The 26,663-nt window shown below is 35.6% G+C and overlaps 1 protein-coding gene across 1 annotated transcript in view; it reads right to left on the bottom strand.

Annotated features, from left to right (window-relative positions):
• Positions 1 to 26,663, bottom strand: part of THSD7B (thrombospondin type 1 domain containing 7B) — a 901,933-nt gene that overhangs the window by 690,795 nt on the left and 184,475 nt on the right. The window contains exon 2 of the mRNA XM_027835643.1: positions 11,360 to 12,167. Coding sequence (XP_027691444.1) covers positions 11,360 to 12,167 — 808 coding nt within the window. The remainder of the gene's footprint in view (positions 1 to 11,359; positions 12,168 to 26,663) is intronic.

Below are 26,663 nucleotides of genomic sequence, written 5' to 3' on the forward strand. Positions count from 1 at the left end.
GGACTTCATAGGTCATCCAACTTTCTGTGAAAGGCCTCCATTGATAGGGAAGGTATATTTACTGAGTTGGAACATTCCATGTTTGGCTCCTTATAACTATTACCAAATTTTTCCTTACATTGATCCCAAATCTGTCTTTCTGAAACTTCCACCTCATGAATCCTACTTATGGTCAGTAAACAAAAGAACACAAGAACAGTTAGTTTGGAGAAGGGAAGTAGAATAAAGTTTATCCATTTACAAAGAAGCAATTTTGATTTTTTTAAAACCACGTAAAAATTGTTTGAATACATATTGTAAAATTAACACAAAGCTCCCCTAAATCCCTGAAGCATATTAGACTGTGAAAAGCTTCAGGAGGCTCTGTCTCTAAATTCAAACATTGGAGATTTTGGTTAAGTTAATTCAAGCCTGAAGAAAAATGAAGTAATAGACCAAGTCTGAAAATGTGAAAGAGACTTAATTCAATTTAATTCAAACATTTATTCAGTGTCCAGAGCACTGTGCTAAACACTGGAAGATGTGAAGTTTATAAGACATAGCCCCTGCCCTTAAGGAGCTTATGCCAGGTAGAGCAGTGAAGTGAATAGAGTACTGGGTCTTAAAAATCTCATACATTTACTAGGTGTGTAAATTTACTAGATTTGTGAGGCTGGTCAAGTCACTTAACCTCTGTCAGCCTCAGTTTCCTCATTTATAGAGATAACACGTGCTAAGCACTTTGAAAACCATAAATTAGTATATAAATATTATCTATGATAATACAGTACTTAATTATGCCTATGTACGTGCATTTCTTTAAATCTTGTTCTAAATGTTGTGTGAGCTATTTAAATATAGCATTTATATAGACAATAAAGCATAGGCCTTCCTAGAGTCACTAAGGAGTTCTGTTTTTAATGGAACTACTTGAGTAAAATTATGTTAAACATTCTTCCATTCATCCAAGTGCTGAGTCTTAAGCAAATGTTGATGCTCAGACCACAGCTCAGATGTAATCCATATGGTAGGAGCTTACCTAAATGAATAACAAAATGTCCAAGATGAAATGACAACCAGATATCAAGTTTTTCAGGGAAGCTAGAATATTTACCCAATTCTAACTTAGGAAAAAAAAAACCCACTAATAAATGCGAAGAAGGAAGAAGAGATTAAAAGGAGAGAGTAAGAGCCAGAGTTGACATTATCTAAGCCTGAATTGATTTGTGAAACTGAATGGAGTGCAAACTATATATTTTTCCTCTCCCACAATTTTTATTTTTAGAGACTTTTTTTAGTGCCAGCTGAACTAATGTTATCATATGAATAAAAATGCCAAAGATTATAACCTGTTAAATGCATAGTTGAGTGTTTTGTGAAGCCCCTGACTGTTATATGCATCTAGATGGAAATGAGGATATTGTCACACTTTTAAATACAAATCTTCAGAAATAGAGAAGTATATGAGGAGAGTTCTTAAAGTTCATCTGACTGCTTTTGGAGGGGAATTTTGAGGTCTCTTTATTCTAATATGTGTGCATACATATATGAGTGTGTATGCTTACATGTACATATATGGATGTATATATGTGTGTGTATATATATTTAATATAGAGAATAATACAATTGCTGAGCTGAATGGGACCTCAGAGGTTAGCAATGCCATGCAATGATTGGTTGAAAGAAATGGAGTTGTTTAGCTGGGAGAAAAGATGACATGATAACTGCATTGCATTTGAAAGACTGTCATATGGAAGAGGAATTAACTTGTTCTGTTTAAGGAAATGTAGGTTTGAGATGCCTTCCTAGAGACTCTTGATTTTGGTCAATCACAGAATCTCAAATTCAGAAGGGACTTCATAGGTTTTCCAACTTTCTGTGAAAGGCCTCCATTGATAGGGAAGAGAGAGAGAGACTGGGAGCAAGGTATTGGACATTACAGAGAACATGATTCCAAAAAGAACGATTTCCCAACAATTAAAACTTTCTAGAATAACATAATGAGCTGGAGAAAGACATAGCTCCAGTATCTTTGCCACAGAAACTCCAAATGGGGTCATGAAGAATTTGGACAAAACTGAAAAACAATTGAGCAACAACTGAAGAATGGGAATGGGTTGACTTGTAAGGTATTGGAAATATCACTGGAGATCCTTAGGTAGAGCCTAGATAACCTTTCAGGACGATGTTGGAAAGGGTATGGGTTGAACTAGATCACCACTGAAGCCTCTTCCATCAAATCTGAAATTATTATCCATAGTTCTATCCCTATTCAAAGCCTGAATCTCCATGTCTATTGTAAAGGGATACTATAGGGATTCATCTGACACTATACTTTTATTAATGTCATCCTGGGCCATCTTCAGTCACCCTGATCTATATCTTGCCAATGTATCCAGATGGCTCTGGAGGAAAGAGTAAGGCTGGTGACTCTGCACAGCCCTGCCTCATTTAAATCCAATTCACTTGCAAGTCATAACATCTCCTTCCTAATATCACGGTCCTCTTTGAGAATGAAAGACAAACAATAACAACTAAAATCATAGTGACTCTTTCTGGATTCCAAATTCCATGGTTAATGCTTATTGGGCTTTCAGTTCACTAGAAACCTCCCCACCTAGGTGATTTTCTCATGATCTATTGCCTAGTCACATTTTCCCTATTTTATACTTTAAGCAGCAAATCATTTTCTTAAAGAATACAAAGAAATTAGAGTTGGAATAAAATTAATTGACTTAAGGTTTCCTGTTTCTATTACCTTCCTATATGAGAATATTTTACCAGTAATTTTTAACTGACAATTTTGCGTAATGCAAATGTACATTTAATTGGTTCATTTGCAGAGATTCCTTAAAAACAAAAAAAAAAATCCATTAAATTCAACAATGATAAAAATGGAAATTAAAATGAAACAACTAATATGAGTTTATCTTTTCTAACACAAATAAATTTTGGGTTAGCTTGATATTCAGACATACTATCACATACAACCTGGGTAATACCTCTCTTCTTGAATACTCAGTGAAATTGAACTCCGAATGTTTGTGCTGTTCCAATTTCAATGTATTAAGTTATGATCTTTATAATTTAATATAATAAGTTATGATATTTTATTATATAAATTTAATATGATAGTTATAATCTTTATAATAGGTAATAAACATAAAACCATTTAAATCAAACCAACTGAGATCATGTATAGATAATATTCTATGAACTTAAGTGTATATACCAGGTGCTATTATTATTATTAATAATTGAAAATGCTTATTCTGACACAAACCTATGATTGAATTGGTATAGAGAACTCTCCAGTGAGGAAAAGCTCTTTGCAAATGAAGATCAACAATTCTTCCACAATTTAGAGTCTTAGAAAATAGCCTGGGATAATAAAGAAGTTAAGTGACTTACCCAGCAGTATATGCCAGAAGCAGAACTGTAACCCAGGTATCCCTGAATCCAATGCCAATTTTCAATCCACTATGCTACACTGCCACTTCTCACTATAACCATCATTATTAAATAAAGTTATCAAAGAACTCAATAATGATATTAAATCATGGTTAAAGATTTTTTTCCCCCTAAGGAGGAAAATCTTTCAAATACCTTTCAAAAATCTTTTAAAGTGGATTCTTTTTCTTTTCTTTCTTTCTTTCAATCATTTTTTGCTAGAATAGTGAGAAAATCTATCCCACCAGGAACATTAGTCATATTAATTAAGAATACTACCAAATTCTAAAAAAAAATGTCCCTCAAAGTTAGCATTATTTTTTCCAGACAGAACCTTACTTAATAGCTTCTCTAAAATGAACATAAAATGTTAGAATGGAAAGAGACTTAAGGGTTCAGACTTCTCATTTTATTGCTATTTAGAGTTCAGTGACTTGTCAAAGGTCCCATAGCTAGTTTAGAGAAAAATCACATCTACAGATTTCTGGAACTTTTTATATCATACCCACCACCATCCAAAAAAATACGGTCTCTGAATCAAATAAATAGAATACTAAAATACCAGGAAAAAATAAACTCATACCAAAATATAGGCAGATTGTGAGAGGAGAGATAGAAGAGAGAACAGAAAAAATATTCACTACCAATCAGTGAACATTTATTAAGCACTTACTAGGTGTCATTCTTATAGTCCCTAGAGGAAGCATTAAAGGTAGAAGGGTACACATACATACATATGTATGCAGTATTTATTTGTACGTAGAACCTATAGTGGTATGTATGCAGTACCTGTCTTTGTGTGCATTTGTGTATACATAAATACATATACATATAGGTGTCCACATTATTATTTCAGATTTTAAATTCTGAGAGATCACATGATTTACATTCTAAATGCTATTCCTTCTATAAAGTTACTACATAACAGGTAATTCTTTAACTTATCTTTCAGGAGAACCTTAGTCTCTGTAGTTACATAAGTATGGCCTGAGAAGAAATGATAGGTTTAAAAGATAGCTAAAAACAAACAAATTTTTGTTGGTTTCCAAAGTTTCTTTCTTTCAATCATTTTTTGCTAGAATAGTGAGAAAATCTATCCCACCAGGAACATTAGTCATATTAAATAAGAATACTACCAAATTCTAAAAAAAAAAAAACCCTCAAATTTAGCATTAAAAAGTGACTGTTTAATAACCATTAAAGCAAAAAAGGGCTACCAGCCAACATGGCTGCCTGAAGGCAGACGAACCAGCTCCTATACATGTATTGCAGCAAAAACTTAAAAATAGCATAAGATTAAATAATAAGCAAGAAAGCCAGTAAGAAACTAAAGTAAGTGACTTCTTCCACCCCAAAATTGCAGAAAATGTCAGGCAGAAGCCTATAGGCAATTGGACATGTGTTCTCCTAGAAAAAATTAGGGCCAGTGTAGGCAAACAATTTGGAAGTCTCTAAGAGAGACAAGAGATGGATCAGAGATATGGGACATCTGCAAAGGAAGTGAGAGTGGAGATCTCCTTTGAGAAAGCCACTGGCATATGAGAAACCCACATCATGGACTTTGAAAGTGACCAGGAATGGGAACAATTAATGTGGTTATAGAAAATTTCATACTCACACTCCAGGACTAAAAGCTACAAAGCCCAAAACTCTCTGTCTTAATAGGTCATAGAAGGCCTTAAATATCCAGTGCTTTGAACTTCAAAGGTCCAAGAGAATACTAATCCAAGAGGAAGGTCTTCTTAGGAACCCAAGTCAAGATGAAGCAGGACCTGTGGCTCAGCCCAAAAGTATAAGAGGAAAGAGGCCTGGTTTTGGTAAAATGGCCTAAATTGGGAAGTATGGCAGGAGAGATGAGTAAACTAAAGAAGATACAAAACACTAGAAAGAATTGTAACAGGCAGAAAGATAAAAAAAATTGATTAAGAAGAATAAAGTAATTTCATAACTATAAACAGAGATTCAAAAGAAAAAAAATCACAAATAAAGCAAGAGATTTAAAAAAAATGAAATAAAATCTCTAAAGGAAAGAATTGAAAAGACAAAAAATAGTTTAAGTTAGAAAGTGACAAGTCTAGTTTAAATAATGGAATCCTTAAAAAGCAGAAAAGGCAAAACAAAAAAATATGACTCCATGAGGCAGCAAGAAATGTTAGAACAAAATCAAATAATTATAAAGTAGAAGGAACTGCAAGGTATTTGCTGTCATAAACAAAATGACTTGCAAAAAAAGAACAAGAGAATTTAATAATTTAAAGTATTTAAGAATAATCAGACTCCCTGAAAATTCCAAATTTTAATAAAAAGCCTACATGCTGTTTCAAGAAATAATAATGAAAACGGCCTGCATTAATTAGAACCACATGAGAAAGTGAAGATAGAATTCTCTGAAGCAAAGAATCATCCTGAAAGAAATGCCAACAGAAGAGTTACAAGAATGTTATCACCAAAATTCAGAGCTTCTGGGTGAAAGAAAAAATAGTGCAAGTATCCAGAAAGAAAAGGTTTAAATACCGTGGAACTAGAGTCAGAATCACACAAGACTTGACAGTTTCTACTATAAATATGAGGAAGTGTTAGAATACAGTATTTCCAAAGACAAAGGAGATGAGCTTACAATAAAAATAATTTACCTTGCAAAACTGAGCATAATTCTGCAATGGAGAGAAGGGGCATTTAAGGGGAATGAAGAAAATGGACCTTTAATTGAATAGACTTTTAAACCATTTCCTAATGAAAAAGTCAAAATTAAGTACAAAGTTCTAAGAACAACCTAGATAGTTAGAATTATTAGAGCAACTGGAGGAGGAAGTATGAGGCTGAAGAAAAGAGATTCTAATGGAAGAGAAATAAAAAGTGTCCCTTCAGAACCTTAATGACTTCTAAGGGTATTAAGGAAGTTAATGAAGACAAACAGAGGACTTGTGGGTAAATTGGCTCTGTCCTGAGAATTATAAAGTGAGAAAGAAAAAGGAAGATAAAATGAATAAACCTCCTTTAATTTAAATAAAATAAACAGTGTAGGAAGGAGGATGGAGGGAGTGGATTTGCTTTTTGTTATCTGATGTTGCATGAGAAGAAGACTATAAAGAAATATGGAGGAAAGGGTTGGGGGAGCAGCCATTGGAAGAACCTTTTTTCTTTTTTCAAATAAGGACTCAACTTTTCAAAGAAGGACTAAACACACATATACCCAAACATATACGTAAAGAGCTTGGTGGAGAAATATATTCAACTCGATAAATAAATAGGCAGGGATTGGGAGAAGGGGACAGTTAATAGTGAGGAGGGAATAGACAGAAGCAAAACAAACTTCTTGGTCCTGAATGGGATTTAGAAAGAAAAAAAAAAAGGAATGGGAGAAAAGCTAAAAATTAAGAGAGTGCCTACTATAACATTGTTACACAGTAAAAAAAATGATAAAATATGGGAAGGGGGTAGTTGTGGTCTGCTGAAAAGAAAAAAAGAAGAGAAGGGAAGAGAGATGGGGAGGAGAAGGAAGGGGAAGGGAGAGAAGGAGACAGTAAAGGCAAATGAGAAGGGACACTGAAATATTTTTTTTTCCTAAATTGCACAGAGAGCGAAAAAAAGGAAGTTCATAAGGAAGTACAGGCAAGCCAGACTGTCTGGAAAGTAATAGGTTGAATTTATTATATACCTTTTTAAAAGAGTAAGTCATATGGAATTGAGATTCACAGTTACATATAAAATCTTCTTTCTGTGTTCTAATTTATGTGGAAAATGCTCTTCTTTATTTTTGGTGATTATTGTTCAGAATTTAAACAAGTAATTTTTTTAAAGAGAGCACTACAAAAACTTTGAAACACTAAGAAAAAAAATAAATTGAAGCAGTTCACTGACTCTTCATTTACTCCAGCCATTTATCTCAATTGCTTTCATAAGCATACTACCTAAGATTGTCCACCCCACAACTAGGGCTTTCTAACTCAAATGTACTTCTGCATAAAAGAAAATGAATACAGAGATGTATTTTATTTTGTAAGGCAGACTATTATAAAAAATAAATAAACCTAAAATAAGAAGATCATTGGTATCTGAGTGAGAATGATGAGCCATCTGCAAAATGAAAGAGAAAAATTAAGGTGTACAGTGATACAATAAAACCAGATCTTTAAACCCAATAGGCAAATCAATAATCACGGAACACAGTGGCATCAAGAATAATATAGCAGTTTGAAGGTTTGTGAGGCTAACAGAGGAGAACATTGCTTGGGGTGTTTATCAAAAGTTAAAGCAATCAATGGGTGAGCCAGCAAAGGCATTAATTAAAACTGTTGTTTTGCCCAAAATTGAGAAAGTGACTTTTAGAAAAGCGAACACATTGAATGACATCACGAGAATAAAAATCAAATCTTCCTACTTAAAAAAAAGACACTTAATCAAGATGATAGTAAAAATGTCTGAAAAATGCATTTGGCCCCTAAAATTCCATATCTATAATAAACAGTAGCAGATCTCAAGAGAAATTTAACTATGGTAAGTTTTAATTAATTGTGGTAAGTTTTTAATTAATGATAAGTTTTAAAAGGGAAATTTATCTTTTAAGAGTTGTAAATGATCAAGTAGAAACAAAGTCAGTATAATATAAGCTTTTTAAAAAAAAAAAAAAAAGGATTGTTATTTTTTTACCCAAAGGTTCAGCCCAATTACTGGCACCAAATAGGTACTTAATAAATATTTGCTAAATTGAAATTGATAATGTCAGTTATTTGAAACCACACAATAGTTATGTTCCTCCATACACACACACACACACACACACACATACACACACCTACCAGATTCCCATTTACCAATGATATCATTTGAAAGTTTTTGATCCCTTCAGAAAAGCTCTTTATATCCATTGATCTCTAGGTCATCCATTAAGCTGGGAAAATACCAGTAGCCTTTTGAACAGAAGTGGGAAACTTGATATTGCAAAAATAAAAGAGTGTTGGAACAGGTTATTTCATGAGGTAAAATTCTTCCATTCACGTAGGAAAAAAGAATGCCACCAATTATTACTTTAGTCTCTCAGAATCAGTCATTCTGTAAAAGCAAATAATACACTAGTACCTTCTTAACAATATACCCTTCACAATAACAACAATAATAATTGACATTTGCATAATGCTTTAGCATTTCCAAATCACTTTATGTATATTATCTCATTTGAGCAACAATCATGTGTAGTACCTACTGTGGATGTTATTACACCCATTTTGCATGTGAGAAAGCAGAAGCTCACTCAGAGGAGTTCAGTGACTTCCTTACAGCTACAAAGAAAGTATTGTTAGTGGTAGGCATTATTTTCCTGATCAAAGTCTTGTATTCTATCCAATCTACTTTATTTATCTATCTATCTATCTATGTATCTATCTATCTATCTATCTATCTATCTATCTATCTATCTATCTATTTATCTCTATATCTATATACATATACATATGTGTGTATGTACATATATGTAAACCAGAAATGTCTGTGCTTGTAGCAATTTTTCAATCAAAAAGCATTCATTATGAGTCTACTATGTGCCAGGTACTGTGCTATGCAGCAAGATCATGAATACAAAAGCAAAACAGCCCCTACCCTCTCAAGGACCTTGCATTCTAATAAAGATACAACACATATAGGGTAGTGGTAGCCAGGGAAGGGAAATTATATATATATATATATATATATATATACATATATAGACATATATATATCACTGCTTGGCTCATGGTTCAAAAAGGAAAAGGGAGAGGCTCTTACTCTTTCATCAGTCAATGCCTTGGGCACAGAAACTGTCCTTCAAAGGGTACGTGCTTCAGCACTTGGATAGTGATCTAGGGGGAGGGCAGGGCATAAGTATATTGAGGTTGGGGGTGGGGGAGATATTCCTAATGATACCTGCTCTTGTTGCTGCCTGTGTAGAGCTTAGTTAATAACAGTCCTAAGGGGTTAACAGTCTATGAAGGTGAGGAGGTTAGGAGCTTGCACAATGGAGGCCAGGGGGCAGCCTCAAGGAGTGTGTGGTCATAATGAGTGAAGGGTAAGTGTGGTTGTAGTAGGGACAAGCCCCACAATTATCTTCTCAGGTAAGGAGAGGATGCAACTCAATTTCCCCACGCTCTGATTGGTTAATCTAACACTTTCTGGGGTAACATTGTAGCCCTCTTGAAATTATTCCACATCTGTACTCCTGTACATGACCTCCTGGTCATGGCTCTCACTTTAGAAACCATGGGTCTGGTTAGTCACAAAGATTATGAGTGGAGGCACGAGGCAGTAGATTGCAACACCATCTCCACTAGTAGTGGAAGTATTGATTTAATGGTTGTTCCCAAGAAAGGAGTGGAGGGAGGGGAGGTAATATGGCTAAGAGCCCAGTGTCAGGGGAAATGGTAAGACTCCTAAATTGGGTAGATCTCATTAGATGGCAAGATGGAATGTCAAGCACTGTACAGGACAGACTAGATGTTGTAGATTGGTTGATTCATTCACTCACCAATCAAAGCACCTCAACCCCAGGGTAGAGTTTTAGAGACAGAGTAGGATCTACTATCACTAGCAAGGATGACAGGTACAGAAGGTTAGGGAAGAATATTTTGCCAGGATGACTCACATGTCCAAACAATAAAGATCAAAGTAATTTACAAGTTCAATGGGCTACATAAAAAAAGGAGATAATAAGAAATATCAAATCACTCCTTGACATAGTTTATAATTGGAAGTGGCCCAAATCAGTATACCCGGTAGTATCCTGGGTAAAATATATTAATTCTCTAAGATGAAAGGAAATAAGAATCAATACAGTCTTTTGTACCCCTCCTAGGATTTACAACAATGAAAGTACCTAAGCAAATATCAAGCGATGATAATGGTAACTGCTGTGAAATGTGTGTTTTTGATAATACTAGTGTCATTGAAAGGTATTTTAATTTTGAAGAAAATTGGCGATGCTTTGATGCTTTCATTTAAATTATCTGGGGAGAAATTAAAATAATAGTTCTTTCAAGATCTTCCTGATATTCAGATTGAGTTTCTCTGAATATGGGCTAAAATAAAACAATTATAATTTTGAAAACATAGCCAATGTTATCACACATCTGATTTCCCTTTGCTCTTCATTTATGTGCCAATTCCAATTAGTGCTGATACGAAACCTAATACTCTTATTAAAGCCAACTCTTTTAACTCAATTCACAACTGTAGAGTGCTTCAACTTAGTGGTATAATTATCAGAGAATAATAAACATATTTTGGATATGACAGAACTCAAATAAAGTCCACAACAACAACAACACTCAAAAGGTAATGAAGAGTTCCATGGTATCCACAAGCAAGCTGCAACATGTCACAAACTAGGGATTGTGCGATAGCACTAGAATAAAGGATGCTTTCCAAAAGATGTACAGTTAGGGAAAAAAAGTCACAGAGTAAACCTACCATCACACACACACACACACACACACAATTCTATTTTTGAAAGTTAATGACATTGACAAAAAGTAATACATATTTGTATCTAAAACCTGGAAGGGAAGTGAATTTGAGTTATCCACACTAAATAGCAGCAAAGTTTCTATTCACTTCAATAACAGCAATGCCTTGTTCCTTTTGTTGAGCTCATGGACAAAATATGAAAATGTGGCTGTATAAAGAAACTTAAAGGATATAAGTTATATATAATAACCATAAATTATACTGTCATGCAGAACAATGAATGCCTAGTCTATTGCCTATAATTAATTAAAATGGCATAAATGTGCCTGAGATTTTAGATTTCTTTTTTTTTCAATTTTACATATATAAACATGTTGCAGATATACATATATGAACATGTGCATGTATATACATATAAGTTATATAGTAAAAGTTATTGGAAAATAAACCTATAAACATTAATGAAATAAACATGTCAATATTTAAGTCATCCTACCTTAACATCGCATTTTTCCCATCACTCCTTGTACATCGAACCTGTCTTGCTTGATAACCTATTTCTACATCCCATGGCTTGGAATGATGGTGAGGCTTATAGCCTTGGTGCTTAAATGTGACCTGTTCTTTTGAATCTGAGCTAAAGTCCAGAATAGTCCTTCCACTTAAACTAACTTCCTTAAGATGAGGCAGTCTACATTTACTCCAAGGTCCAACTTTAAGGCTAAATTTGTATTCCTCTTCCCCAAGAGGACAGGGAATGTAAGAGTCACAGGCCCTCGATTCCGTGAAATTTGGACACATCACACCTCCATAGAGTGGGGGAGAAATGATTGATCTAGTCCTGTGCTGCAGCTTCTTCCCACACCCCTTGCTGCACACAGACCATGGTGAGAACTCAGACACAACACAGTCCCGGGGACAAGGAATGAGGCAAGCTTGTTCCGTGGGTGGCTGAGGTGCAAAATATTCACAGATTTCCCTGATAACCATAGTTCGGTTCAGTTTTTGAATACAACGTACTGTCCGGTGCTGGAGTCCATGCTGGGCTGTCACACACTCAGTAGTCCTGGGTCTGACTTCACCGTGAACTGGAGCCAGCACACAAATCTGCCACTCTGACACCTCCCACTCAAAGAGTTCACCGTGCCAGTCACATACTCTAAAGCAGCTTCTCTCCTTTTCAGGTTTATCAGCCTCTTCACAGTTTGACAGAAGACTTGTCCAACCTTCTATGTGAAAGCACCACACTCCTCGAGTCTGAATACCACCTGGTCCACAGTTACCTGAACATCTTCCCCATGGACCTAAAGGGGTTGAAAAAATAAAGTGGAAAATTATTAACATATCTACCCATGCTTTGATTTAAAGAAAAGGAGGAGTTTAATTTGGACACTTGTACAAATAACTTCTAAACAGTCACCTTTTTTACTAATTTTATTATTTTTGCTTTTACATCATGTTCACTCTCAAATATATTCCTTTACCACCCCAATCTCAATCTCTTTCTCTCTTTCTCTCTCTCTCTCTTTTTCTCTCATATATTTATATATGTATGTATGTATGTATATATATTTACATATATATATATATATATATATGAATAGAATGTAAAAAAAAAGCAGTTCACAAATACTAACACATCAACCAATTCTGACAACACATGAAATGTTCCATACACCATCTGGTCACCTTTGAAAATAAGAGGACAGGCATTTTTTCATCTCTTTAGGGACAAGCTTGGTCACTATAACTATATAGTGTTTGTTTTCACTTTTTTCCCCTTTTCATTTGTATTACTGTATTCTTTGTAGTATTTTCCAGGTTCTGCTTACTTCATTCTACACAAGTTAAAATAAGTCTTCCTAAGCTACTCTGAATTCTTCATGTTCATGTTTTGTCAGAGTTCTATAACATTCTATTACATCCATGCACCATACTTTGCTTAGCCATTCCACATCTGATGCAGGGTTATGTGTTTTGTGCAACGTGATTGTAAAAGACAGAGATTTATAAAATATAGGACTGATACATCTAAATAAATATTATTTTCCAAAACTTGAACAATTAGTGGGAATATAGTCCATTTCCAGATATAACCTGCTCCCCTTAAATGAGATATCTTTGCAAAGTAAAAATACTTCTGGTATATACTAAAATAATAATAGAAAATTACTACATTTTAAAATGAGGACATATTTGGAGGAAAAATTTTCCTGCAAAGAGTAAAACTGAATTACATTGCAAAAAATAGTGATTTTGTAATATTGTGACCTGGGTTTCAGTCTCATCTCATCTCTATCAGTTGAGTGAGCTCAGTTAGCCTTGGATAACTTTATCCTCTCAGGAACTTAGATGAGAGGATGTTGAACTACGTGACTTTTAAGGCTCTTTTCATCTCTAAATCTATAATTTTATGAAATCATGTTTGTAGAAGTGAGCCCTTTCTTGGATATTACTCCTTAATTCAATAGTTCTGATAACTCTATACAAGAATACTTCCTTTCTCAGTTTAAAAGTAAAAATGATAATAATAGCGATTGTAGCTAGCATTTAGATAGCACCTTTATACATAGGATCTCATTTGATCCTCTCAACAACTTTGGGAGATAGGTGCTATTATTATCCTCATTTTCCAGTTGAAGAAACTGAGGCAAATAGGTTATACAACTAGTAAGTGTCTAAGGCAGGATTGGAATTAAGTTCTTGACTCTTGCCCAAGTGTTCTATCCATGCAACATATCCAGGGCCAGGAAATAACAGAGAAAGGCACATTGAAAAAGAAATGTCTTGTCATGTCTTTTTTATATCTTATGGTCTTCACAGATGACAGTGTTCAACTGGATATTAATGACTGCTGTACTTGGAGTTAGGAAGACCTAGAAACAACCCCGACAAACTATATGACCTTGGGAAAATCCCTTCATTCCTGTAAGCCTCAATTTTCTCATCTGTAAAATGGGGATAATCATTATTAGACCAGCCACCTCAATGGGTTGTTTATGAAGAAAGCACTATGTGAGTCTCAATGCCATATAAATATGGCCAAATATTCCTTACCATTCCCCTTTCTCCAGCTCCTATAATCCCAATCTATAATTGCCCATCATGTAACTCTGCTTCTTGTAAGGTGCGAGGTCCATAACCATCTTAGCAGAGTCAGAATTATTCCCTCTTCTCCATACAGCAGTTGGTGTTGTTGTTCATTCTTCCTTCTAGAAAAGGACCAATGACATCAGAAGGGTGATGTCTTGACTTTCAAGTATTAGGATTTAAGTGAGGCAGGGCTGTGCAAAGTCATCAGCCTCCCTCTCTCCTCCAGCGTCATTGGAGTCCAGTAACAAGACATAGGTCAAGATGACTGGTGATGGCCCTGGATACAGAGAAGACCTTTGGCCTTGTTAAGCTAAGGTCTTTCCCAAGTCTCAGTTTGTGTGAGTCAACACCCATTCAATAATTAAAGACTAGGTAAGAGTTGAGGCAAAAGATGGCCTAGTTTGTCTTCACAAAAGAATCAGTCTGGGATGGGAAGACCCTCAGAGTATCTGACCAGAAGAGAAACCCCATGCAACAGTATTCCCTGGGCCTAGTTCAAGGTCTCTTGCCCATCAGCTTGAATCCAGACTTTTAGGTGACTCTAAACTAAGCTAACTTTCTTGCATTTCCAACTGCTTTTTGGATATCTCAAACTAGTTGTCATATTGAAACCTTAAATTCAACATGTCCCAAATGGAATTCATTATCTTTTCCCAAAGCCCTCCCTCCTTCCAAACTTCCCTATTACCATTGAAGGCATCATCATCCTCCAAAACCCCCCAGGCTCTCAATCTAAGTATCATCCTCATCCCTATATTCTGTCTCATCTCCCACTCCATATCCAATGCTATGATCTGTTGATTTCACCTTTGTAACATCCCTCCCATCTTCTCTCCTCTTACAGTGCCACTACCATAGTACAGGCCAACATCACCTCGTGCCTGGACTATTACAACAGCCTGATGGTTGGTCAGCCTGCCATAAGCCTCTTGTCCACTATAGTCTATCCCCTTTGATCTTTCAAAAGCACAGGTCTGACCATGTCAACCCCAATTCAGTAAACTCCAGTGGCTCCCTATCACCTTCAAGATCAAATATAAAACTCTCTCTTTGACATTAATGCCCTTCATAACCTAGCCCCTTCCCCTTTTCAAGTCTTCTTATGCCTTACATGCCTCATTCCACATACTCTGTGATACAGTGACAGGCTTCCATGATGTTCCTTGCCAAGACACTCCATCTCCTATCCCAAGAAATTTTCACTGGCTGTCCATCATACTTGAAATGTTCTCCTTCCCTATATTCACCTTCCTTCAACTTCTAGCTAAAATCTGGCCTATAACAAGTCTTTCCCAATCCCCTTAATTCTAGTGTCTTCTCTCTGTTGATTCTAATTTATCCTGTCAATATCTTGTTCATAGTGTGTGTGTGTGTGTGTGTGTGTGTGTGTGTGTCTGTGAGTGTGTGTGTTTTGAGGCAATCAGGGTTAAGTGACTTGCCCAGGGTCACATAGGTAGTAAGTGTCTGAGGCTAGATTTGAACTCAGATCCTCCTGACTCCAGATCTGGTGCTCTATCTAACGTGCCTCCTACCTCCCTACTTTTTGTGGTTTTTTGCATGTTGTTTTTCCCATTAGACTGTGAATTCCTTGAGACAGGGGCTGTCTTTGACCTTTGTTTGGATCCCTAGTGCTTAGCACAGTACCTGGTACATAACAGGGGCTAAATTATCTATTTATTAGATAATTATCTTATTGACTGACTGATCAGGTAGACTCTTCCCATTAATACTTTGGAGACAAATAAGACAGAGTACTCCAGACTTCAATGGGGCTTGGGGAATGCAGAAGAAACTCAAACAGATGGATTGTTCTCACTTGCCCTTTACCTCCTCCTACCTCCCCATCATCTGACTCCACTTCTCCAACATCTCCTCAATAAGTTGCAAAGGTGAGAACCTCCAGTACTTCATGGAAGCTATGAGTCCTATCACCCTCCTATCCCTTTATCTCTGCTCCATGATAACCATAAGCATCAGTTCCAGTGTAATCAATCTAAAGTAGAGATAGTTAGGTATCCTAGCACATAGAACACTGGGCCTGGAGTTAGAAAGACCCGAGTTCAAATCCTGCTCAGACACATACTAGTTGCGTGACCCTGAGCAAATCATTTACTCCCCTGCAGCTTCAGTTTCTTCAACTATAAAATGAAAATGACAATAGTAACAACATCACAGGATAGCTGTGAGACTCAAATGAGATAATGTATTGAAATACATTGTAGGAAGCAGCTAAGTGGTGCAGTGGATATAGCATTGGCCCTGTAGTCAGGAGAACCTGAGTTCAAATCCAGCCTCAGACACTTGACACTAGCTGTATAACCCTGGGCAAGTCAATTAGCCCTGATTGCCTTGCAAAAAAAAATAGCAACTAAGTCTCAAAAGGGAAAAAAAAGTATGAAGGCTTTGGAGAAGAGGCCTACTAGATGCCAGGCACTGTGCTTAGCACTTTACAAGTATTTGATTTGATCCTCACAACAACCTTGGGAGGGAGGTATTAGTATTATCCCTATTTTATAGTTGAGGAAATTGAGGCAAACAGGTTAAGTGACTTCGCAAAGTTACACAGTTAGTAAGCTGTTCTTCCTGACTCCCGGACCCGCACTCCACTACTGTATCACCTAGCTGCTAGACTGCCTACTAACATTGATCCCTAGTGTTTTCTGAAGACTTGTCAAAGCAGGGGATGGTGGGACCATCAATGGACTTAGAAATGAGAACTCTACTACAAAGGGAGAAGCAACATGGTGTATCATGAAAAGAGGAGAATCCTGGATTTAGAGTAGGAGGGTCTGGATTGAAGTCACTGCTTTGCTTGGACAAGTCTTTAACATCCTGGGCTTTACTTTCCTCATTTATTAAAGGTGACTGATAGAAGCAGGGGAGGTAGGGACAAGGTAGAGTACCAGATCTCTGTGGTTCCCTCCAGTTCTAGATCAATGATCTTATTTGATCCTAATAACATCCACTATAGTGCTATTTTTATTTCAAATGATATAACATATATAAAGCACTTTGCAAACCTTAAAGCCTTATAGAAATGCCAACTCTTATTAAACATCTAATGCATGCCAGGCAGTTATAAGATTGGAGATACAGAGACAAAGGTGAAACTGTCCCTGATTTCAAGGAGCTTAGGTTCTATCAGGTGAGATCACATGTTTACATATTGTAATAATTAAGTTACAAATGAAAGATACACAGGGTCATAAGGAAAGGGGAAGGCAAAGGTGAGGCTGGAGGTGATGAAGGGTTTCATGCAGAAGATAGAACATGAGCTGAGTCTTCAAGGGCAAAAAGAAGTGCATGTAAGTTATGGGATAAAGTCAGTACAAAGGAATGGAGATGGGAAATGGAATGTTTTGGATGAGAGCACAAGGGACACTGTTTGAACTGTACAGTATTGATAGGGGAATGGTATATTATGGAATGGTATATAATAATGATGGAAAGCAAGTTGAGACAGATTTATGAAGGGCTTTAATGATGAACAAAGGAGTTTTTATTTGACAGGGAGATACTGGAATTTATCAAGTAGGGAAATTATATAGACTTGTGCATTGGGAAAATCACTTTTGCAATCTCTGTGGGGGTAGAGTAGACCCTCAACAGAAACAGGAAAATTTGGAAGAGGTTTTTTTGTTTCTTTGTTTTTGGGGGGGGAGGTTGGAGGATGGGAGATAATGAGTTATAGTTTAGAAATGCTGAGTTTGAGATGCTTATAATATATCCAGCTCAAAATTTGTAACAGATAGTCTGTAATGCAGGATTAGGAGACTAGGGCTGAAAATACAAATTGGGAAGTCATCTTCATAGAAATGATAATTCCATGGGAACTAGTGAGCTCACCATGTAAGAGAATGTGGAAAGAAAAGTAAAGAGAAGAGATGTCCAAGGCAGAACCTAAGGGATACACCCTTCACCACAGTGAGAAAATAGGATAGGGATGATGATCCAACAAAGGAAACTTGATAAGGAGCAATCAGGCAGGAAATGACAAACCATTCCAGTATATTTTTGTCAAGATAACCCCAAATGGGGTCATGAAGAGTTGGACAATAGTGAACAACAACAAAAAATAATTAGGTAGGCATAGAACCAAGAGAGGGCAGTGTCATAAAACCTAAAATAAGGAGAGAGTTTGGATTAGGAGACTAGTCAAATAAAGATCAAGAAGGTGGGATTCCACTGTAAGGATGAAGAACCTGAGAATCAGAAAACTTGGGACATTCATTTCTCAAGCTTTTAATGAGTAGAGTGGCAATTAGTATCCAGATCCTTTGATGAATATGTGTTAAAATACATATATTCTTTTTTGGGGGTGAGGGGAGCAGTGCAGGTAAAGGCATTGAAAGAAGATTTAAGAAAATTACCTACTGTCTGTATTAAAGATAGAAAAATCTGGGGACTTTTAAAATTATTCTTATTCTTATTTTATTCTTATTATTTTTGCTGCTACTAAAGCTTGGCCTTTTTTTAAACCCATAATCACCTATATAGACATTGCGATATCTGGCAGCCAGTCCAGAGGGCAAATTTGCTTCTTGCACTGAAAATACTTGTGTATAAAAAGGGTTAAAAATAGGTTTCTCCACAAATACTTGAACATGCAGTCTAGACACGATGTAAGGTTATCAGTTTAAACCATGTAACCTTTGCCTCTGTACCAGCACTGTAATGATTACAGAGGCCATTCACAACTTCCATAGCATACTGATTTTTATAGCAGAGATAAAGAAAGTACACCAGATGTGATCACAAATCTAGTCTAATATTTATTTATGCATGTGTGTATGTGTGTAACACAGATATGTAGATGGCTAGAGATGCTAGAGATTGAATTTTAAACTATTTACTATTTTGACAATGAAGTCATAGCTGAACTATAAATATGCCTGAGCCATCCATTCTCAGTTGGTAAGAATAGAGTCCCAAGGAACTATTCTGACCTTAACCTTCAGTCAAGTCAATCATAACATTCCAACCACAGAGCAGTGCCCACACTTTTCAAACCTGATGTTCCTGACAAAGCTAACTTTGTTAGGCTACGTTGTCGATCAAATGTTGTCACTTGGGAGAAAAGATTACTACAGGTCACATCATACCCTTCTTTGGCCTTAAATAGCTTAAAATGTCTTCACGAGAATAATCACACTGTGTTTAGAATGAGTTCTGCTTTTAATGATGGAAATTACCTCCAATAAATCCACATACTTATCACTGTATATTTGCTCTAGAAAATAACTGCTCATGATACAGCAAAAGCAATTATTTCAGAGCATAAGTTGACCATACACAGAAAATAGCAGTTTTTTGAATTGCTGTTGCTATGCTTGAAAAAATTTAATGCATAATTATACAGAAGAATATTCTTTTTGTGGGGGGTAGAAGGGGTGTCTGGATATATCATTTCATTCATGGGGCAAAGTACTGGTGTTGAAACTTTCTAACTCTCTCCCCTCAGTACAGACTGGGGACTTATCTCTAAACTAAACCTATCTCATAACTTTCCTGTTTCTGTTGAATGTACCAGCATTCTTCCAGACACCTAGATTAAAAACCATCCCTCTCACTTATCCTCATCCATATCCGTTCAGTTTCTGTGTCTTATCAATTCTACCTTGTCAAAATTTCTTGCATCACTCCCCTTCTCTCCACTCTCACCACACCACTCTGCTTCAGGTTTCTGTCACTCCAACTGGTCTCCCTACAATCAATCTCTCCTTATCTCCCATGCATCTTTCACATAACTACAAAACTTTTATTTCTAAATACAAGTTTGAACTTATCACTCCTCTGCTCCAAAATGAGAGTGGTTGCCTGTCACAACAATGGCAAAATACAATTTCTTCAGTTTGGCATTTAAAGCTCCTCATGATCCAAATCCATTCTATCTTTCTAGATGGATCTCATAAGTCTATGCTCTAGCCTAGTGGTATCATTGTTCTTTCTTTGTTTTCAAAGAGGACCAATGACATCATGGGGTGATGTCTTGAATTGCATGGGAATTGGATTTAAGTGAGTCAGAGTTACACAAAATTGTCAGCCTCACTTTCTCTTCCAGAGTAATGAAAGTCCAATGGCAAGACAAAAGTCAAAATGACTGGCGATGGCCCAGGATGCAGTGGATGATCTTGGCGTCTTCAATGTCTGATCAAGTTTGAACATACAGTGCCTAGTGGTATCAAATACAAATAAAAATGATGCCTGCTTTCAGCATACTGACTTAGAAAACCACAAATGAACATTATGTACGTTGTATAGTTTTATTTATTTTGTTAAAAATTTTCCAATTACATTTTCATCTGATTCTGGCTTACTCTTGACACCTCTGCTCCAGCAAAAGTGGCCCTCTCACTCTTCCCCATACTGACCCTCTATCCCCCAACTCAGTGCCTTTGAAAAATCTGTTCTTTATCACTGTAATATTCTGCCTTCTTTTGGAGCCCTTTCAAGGCTCTATTCAATAATTATTTCCTTCACGAAGCTTTTCCAGATTCCTCTCAGTTGTGAGTGACCTTTATCACTTTCTATTTATTTCATATGTATGTATCTACATATGCACATATGTTATTTCCTTTTATGTAAGCATGTTGGGACTCCTCAGTATAATGTAAGTTCCTTGAGAGCAAGAAATGCTATGGTTTTGTATTCATATCTCCAGAAACTATCACAGTACTTGACCCATGTTAAATGTTTAATCATAATTGGTGATTGGTTTCTTGAAAATTCCCTGGGGCATTGAGAAGTTAAGTGGTTTTCTCATGTTTCTATAGACAGTCAAAGAGAGAGTTTGAATCTATGTCTTCCAGACTCTGAGGCCTGCTGTGTATTCATTACATCATGTTACCACTCTACTATGAAATTGCTGATTTCAAAATCATCTTCAAATGAATTTCTTCATGATTTTCCTCAATTTTGTAATTATAAATTGGGATGCTACTTCTGCCTTGACTGATATTTGGTTAAATAAGTCAATGAAGCAATGCTTTAATCATAATTTTAACACTGAACAAGAATTCTAAAATATATAACATTTTATAAAATTAAATAAAATTAATGTACCTCCTGCTTGAGGCAAATTGTTCTTTAGACTATATGAGTTCTGAATTTCATGATGCTCAATAGAAAATAAAAATAAAATAAAATAAAATAAAATAAAATAAATAGAACAAGGTATAACTCATTTAACAAGTTGTTTTCAATGCCTTCACTATAGTCCTACTCAGATGTCCCTGTAATATGAAGGAGTTGGGTTCTTAAATTCTGTGCCATTTGAGCACAGGTTCTGGTAGATTCTATACAAGTAAATGTTGGTCAAGTAATTGGTCAAGATCACTACTTCTGAAGCTTTTTGGTCTCATGACAAAATTACTGAAGACCCCCCCCCAAGAGCTTTTGCTTATGTGGGTCAATATTTACCATGGGAGAAATTAGACTATGCTAGTATTATTATGAAGATAGTCTTGAAACAAAGAATCCTTCAGATAACCTTGCAAAGCCAACACTGGGTCCCAGTACCATACTTGGAGAACTACTTACCTTGAAAACACAGAGAGGCTCAATACCTTCTGAAGGTTGACAAAAAGGTGATTAAAAACTATAATCACAACAACCCATGAAACCACCTGCAGTGGTGTGGAGGGTGTACCACATACTGAAACTTTAAAGATCATAATGATTTTTATTGTTAGTTAATCTCAGCCAAATTTGATCCAACTGTCCCCCTTTTTGTACAGAGTGGGCTTATTGAGTTATTTTTGTCAATTAAGAGACTTTATAGCTCTATCTCACCCTATGGAGGTCTTGATTGCTTTTACCTGTAGCTAATTCCTCCCTACCCCTTCTTTCTTTAGAAGTTATTTTTTTGAGAGACTGAATCATAGTTTTCCTCTCGCCCCCTCAACCTTTGTAAATGAGGAATTTAATATACGTGTTGATGTTCCCTCAGATATCCTGGCCTTCTAGTTCATCATCATTAGCTCCCGTCATCTATACCTTCACTACAACTCAGCTGCACATCAGAACAGTCATATTCTTGACCTCTCCACTATCCTCAACTATCTGACAATTATGATACAGAATTCTGAAATTATTCTCTCTGATTGCAATCCCATAAACTTTTTCCCACATCTGCCTCAATCTTGATTTGCATTTATTGTTCATCCTTATCATGATCTCTAATCACTCCCTTCTATTATCTCAACTATAACATCATTGTCTTTCCTTCAAAATATTGATTTCATAGTTTCAACCAGTTCAATCTGGCATTGTCCTTTACCATCAAATCCTTCATCACCATGTTGTATCAGTCCCATCCCAAACCCAATTGCTGTATCATCCTTAATGTTGCATTTCATACTCCTCTACAAATTCTGGAGGACTACAAACACACTGAATAGGACTACTATGAATTTATGTTGTTCAATCTAAGATGGGCCTTCATTGATGCATAAAGCTCTCTTATTTTTTTTCCTTACTGACTTTCTATGACACTCCCACAAAGGCCATACTAAACCATTCTCCTTCTCCCCAACAGTGTTCCTCATTTCCCATGTAGATGCACTCTTTCTGGACTTCTTTAACTTCTCTAGCACCACTGGGCCCCAAGTACATTTCCCTCTCACCTCTACTTTTCAGCTTTCTTTTGTGTTGTCTTCCCATTGGTTTGTAAACTACTTGAGGACAGGGACTGTCTTTCTTTTTCATATTTGTATTTTCAGAAGTTAGCAATGTCTGCCAGATAGTAGGTGTTTACAGTATTTATTGATTGATGGCCTAATTCAACAAACTTAAACCACCCAATCCCCTCTCCCTCTTAGCAGAAGACTTCATCTCCTCCTTGACCAGGAAAACGCGAGCCATCTCTCAATGAACTCCTTATTCTCTAAATTTTTATACCTCAAAAGCCCAAATATCAGTCCCTATTCTTCTCTCTTTTGCTCCCATCTAGAGCGACAAAATGGACCTTCTCATGATGACCAATAGCTCTGCTTGTACCCATTGCTTCCTCTCTGTTCAGGGAGCTTGATGCTGTTAGGGCTGTCAATGAATCTGCCACCACCAAGCAACAAAGTTCCCTAAACTTTCACCTTTACCAACTCTACTATCACCAACTTCACAAGAATTAGATTTCTTTCCAAATTTATTATCCATTCTTTTTCATTATAAGTTTCTTGTTGACTGGAAAGAGACCCCAAGTCTGGCCCTCTATCCATTATGCCATGTTGCCTCATGCCTTGGACATAGCAGGCAAGAATGCAATTGAGTTAAATTCACTTAATAGTTTTTCATTACTTTTAATTATTACTTCTTTTCAATTTAGAGGTCTATTTCTTCCCCTTGCTTCCTCCCTCTTCTTTCTGCCTTACTGGTCTGATATTTTTACTAAACATCCTCTAGTTCAAAAAAAGAAAATAATCAGAAACTTCGATATAACTCTGGGGAAAGACAGGCTTTTCTTCAACAGGAAGAGTAGAATAGAGACGGTATGTAAATCAAGCTTCCTAACCCTCCCCTAATTTTCCTTTTCTCTATTCTAAATTACTGTTATTTGGGGTTGTGCAGCATAAGAAATAAAAGCTGAGGAGTATTGGCTCTCTTATTTAACCCATAAAAATTTGAATCCATTGCCTCTATGCATATATATATGTACATAAATATGTACATATATATTTATATGTATGTATATACATACATATATATGTATATGTATGTATATATGTATATTAGCTACTTTTATGAGGGAAGAGTCCAGCGCAAATATTTCCATCAACAGTTAAACAAAACTTTGGAGACAACTGAAAGAAAAATCATGGGAAAAAAACAAGCAAATGAAGTGAATTTTAGATGCTTGGAATAAATGAAAAGCAAATTGCAAACAAGATACATGAAATGGAGACAAGACTTTCCAGCAATTGACCTATAATAATTTGCATTTCTCAAGGATCAGATATGTATTTGACTGTGAACTTTAAACACACACAAGCAAGTAAAAATCATAGAGCCCTGAGGGCGTTTGTCATTTTAAAGATCATGTATATTGGTATAAAGTTTGACTAGGAGTTTGAGTACTCTTGTGTCTCTTATCTAAGTTTAAAAAATGAAAAGATACCAGCACAGATTACAATTCTAGGCAGTAACACAGAGAAAAATATAATAATGTTACCTTGAAGTTATACTGTGCCTTCTGAAGAGCTCAAAGTTTTTTACATATAACATAATATCATATTCAGAATATACTTGGGAGAAATTCTCTGAGGATACATTCAGGAAATTTATGCACTTTATTTTAGATGCATTGAATAAAAATAAATAAATAAATGCCTTAAAGTGAAAATAAATAAACTAACTTTAAAAGATCAAAAGATAACATGCTCAGAAATCAAAATCATTCCCTGAACGATTTCCTTGAAAAACAGTTCATATAATGTTAAACTCCAGAAATAGGTTTTATAGTATTTGGTAACATTCTAGCAATAGGTAAAAACATGCCTTCCACCTGGACATGTAAGAATGTGACAGTTTAAAATCATAGTATGAGACTGATATATTATAAATTATTAATTTTTTTGTGAGGCAATTGGGGTAGAGTGACTTGCTCATGGTCACACAGCTCGTGAGTATCATGTGTCTGAGGCCAGATTTGAACTCAGGTACTCCTGATTCCAGGGCTGGTGCTTTATCAACGGTACCACCTAGCCCCATATTATAAAATCTTAAGACTCTTAAATCAAAGCAGTTTAAACTTACATTTTACATTTTAAATTCTAGAAGGAAACTCATAATGTGAGAGGGAGGAGTAATTTATCTGTAAGGATCTTTCCAATTCTAAAATTCTAGGATTCTTTTTTTTTCTTTCTGATGTTACTATAAGAGGTGCTAACATATGAGAGGACTAATATAATATTCTTCAAGTAGGAGAAAATTGCTGGCAAATGTTCTTCCCTTAATTAAGTTACTCCTTAACTGGATTAGCTAAAATGAAAGTCAAATGCATCATCCATCCTAAGCCATAACATTTAAGAAGCACCCCCTGGATATCTTCCACATGCTTTCTCCTGTGCTGTTAGACACCTAGAGCTGAGGTCACTGCAAATGAACATTTCTAAGTTCTATGGCTAAACAAAAGAGGAGCCAAAGTCCTCAAATTGTGTAACTCTAGCCACTATTTTACTTCTGCAGTATAACCTGGTTTGACAAGTAAAGTTTTTTTTTCTTTTTTAATGAGGGGACAATTTTAGCATAGGAATAAAGACACAAAGGGCTAGTTGACATTTAATGAGTACAAAAATTGCTGTTTTGATAAATGTATACGTATATGGATTTTGATTTCAGAAAAAGTGGTTTAGGAAAATATTGACTTAAATGAAAAGAAAAAAATGATAACACATTTCTATGATACATTTTTTTCTCAAAATATTTGCACGTTAATTAAAAGATTACAAGACAGTTTTGTTTCTCTAGAAATCACTCATCTGGCAACCTTGAGTAGTTGGAACAGAGATGAGAAATGAAAAGAAAGCAAAAGAATCCACTTCTCAACCAAAATAAATGTCACAAGGCAGTGTATGTGCTTTATACTCTATATTTTACTGACTAGAAAATCACCAACATATATGTACATACATAAAGACCACCAGGAAATGGGAATTACATCTGAAACTGTGACTCAATTACATACAGCTTTTGCTTTTTAAAAATAAAAATAAAAAAAGAATTAAAATTGCCCTTCCCTATGTCCCCTTCTGAACTTCCTTCTGTTCTCTTTTGTTTATTTTTAAAATGATTTTTGCATATCCTCTATTTTAAGTCACTATCCCTCTATGTTGCATCTACTATGCCACTCCATTCAACCCCCACAACTCTGTGACCTTGAGAACTGCCTTTTCATATCCTTTGACCATTTATGCATTGGTTAATGGCTCTTGGCCTAATATATTTATGTTAATTTCTTATATATCTTTCATATTGGACTTTTATAGGAGAAATTTACTACAAATGTTTCCTTTATTTTACTTCTAATTATACCTGCATTACTTGTGCTCGTATAAAAATATTTTCAGTTTTATATAATTAAAATTATCCATTTTATATCCTGTGAATACTTATGAAAGATATTTATTCCTTTCTCCTCTAATTTGTGTGCATATACATACATATATGTATATTTTTATGACATGTCATGTATCCATTTACACGTACTTTACTCAAAAGAAAGTACCTTAAATTCATATGTAAAGCTTACTTATTTTAAATATCATTCTAACAGGCTTGGTGATATAATTTCCCAGACCACAGCATTTTGATTACAGCAGATGCAGTAACAAGAAATTACAGCTAGTGATAAGGGAGAAGATGGAAAAAAAACATGAAAAGAAAACAAACAGAACTCAGATCATATTAGTCTAGACTACTTACTTAATGGCCCAAGGAGTTCTACTTTTCTCATAGTCCCAGAACATATCACCGAAGTTATAGCCTAAGAAAATCATTGTTGTTTATAATTAAATAAAACCATTAAGAACATGTTATTATATTCAACATAAAAAGGCAGATATTTTATATTTTATTTTACTTTTCAAAGTAGAAAGGAGCCAGGTTATGAAGAGCTTTAAATGCCAAACATAGGGTTTCATATTTGGTCCTGAAGGTGATAGGAAGCCAGTGGAGTTTATTAAACAGAGGGAGAGATAAGGTTGCCATGGAAG

This window comes from Vombatus ursinus, unplaced genomic scaffold (assembly GCF_900497805.2).
Source record: "Vombatus ursinus unplaced genomic scaffold, bare-nosed wombat genome assembly UNPS02014816.1, whole genome shotgun sequence".
Taxonomy (NCBI): Eukaryota; Metazoa; Chordata; class Mammalia; order Diprotodontia; family Vombatidae; genus Vombatus; species Vombatus ursinus.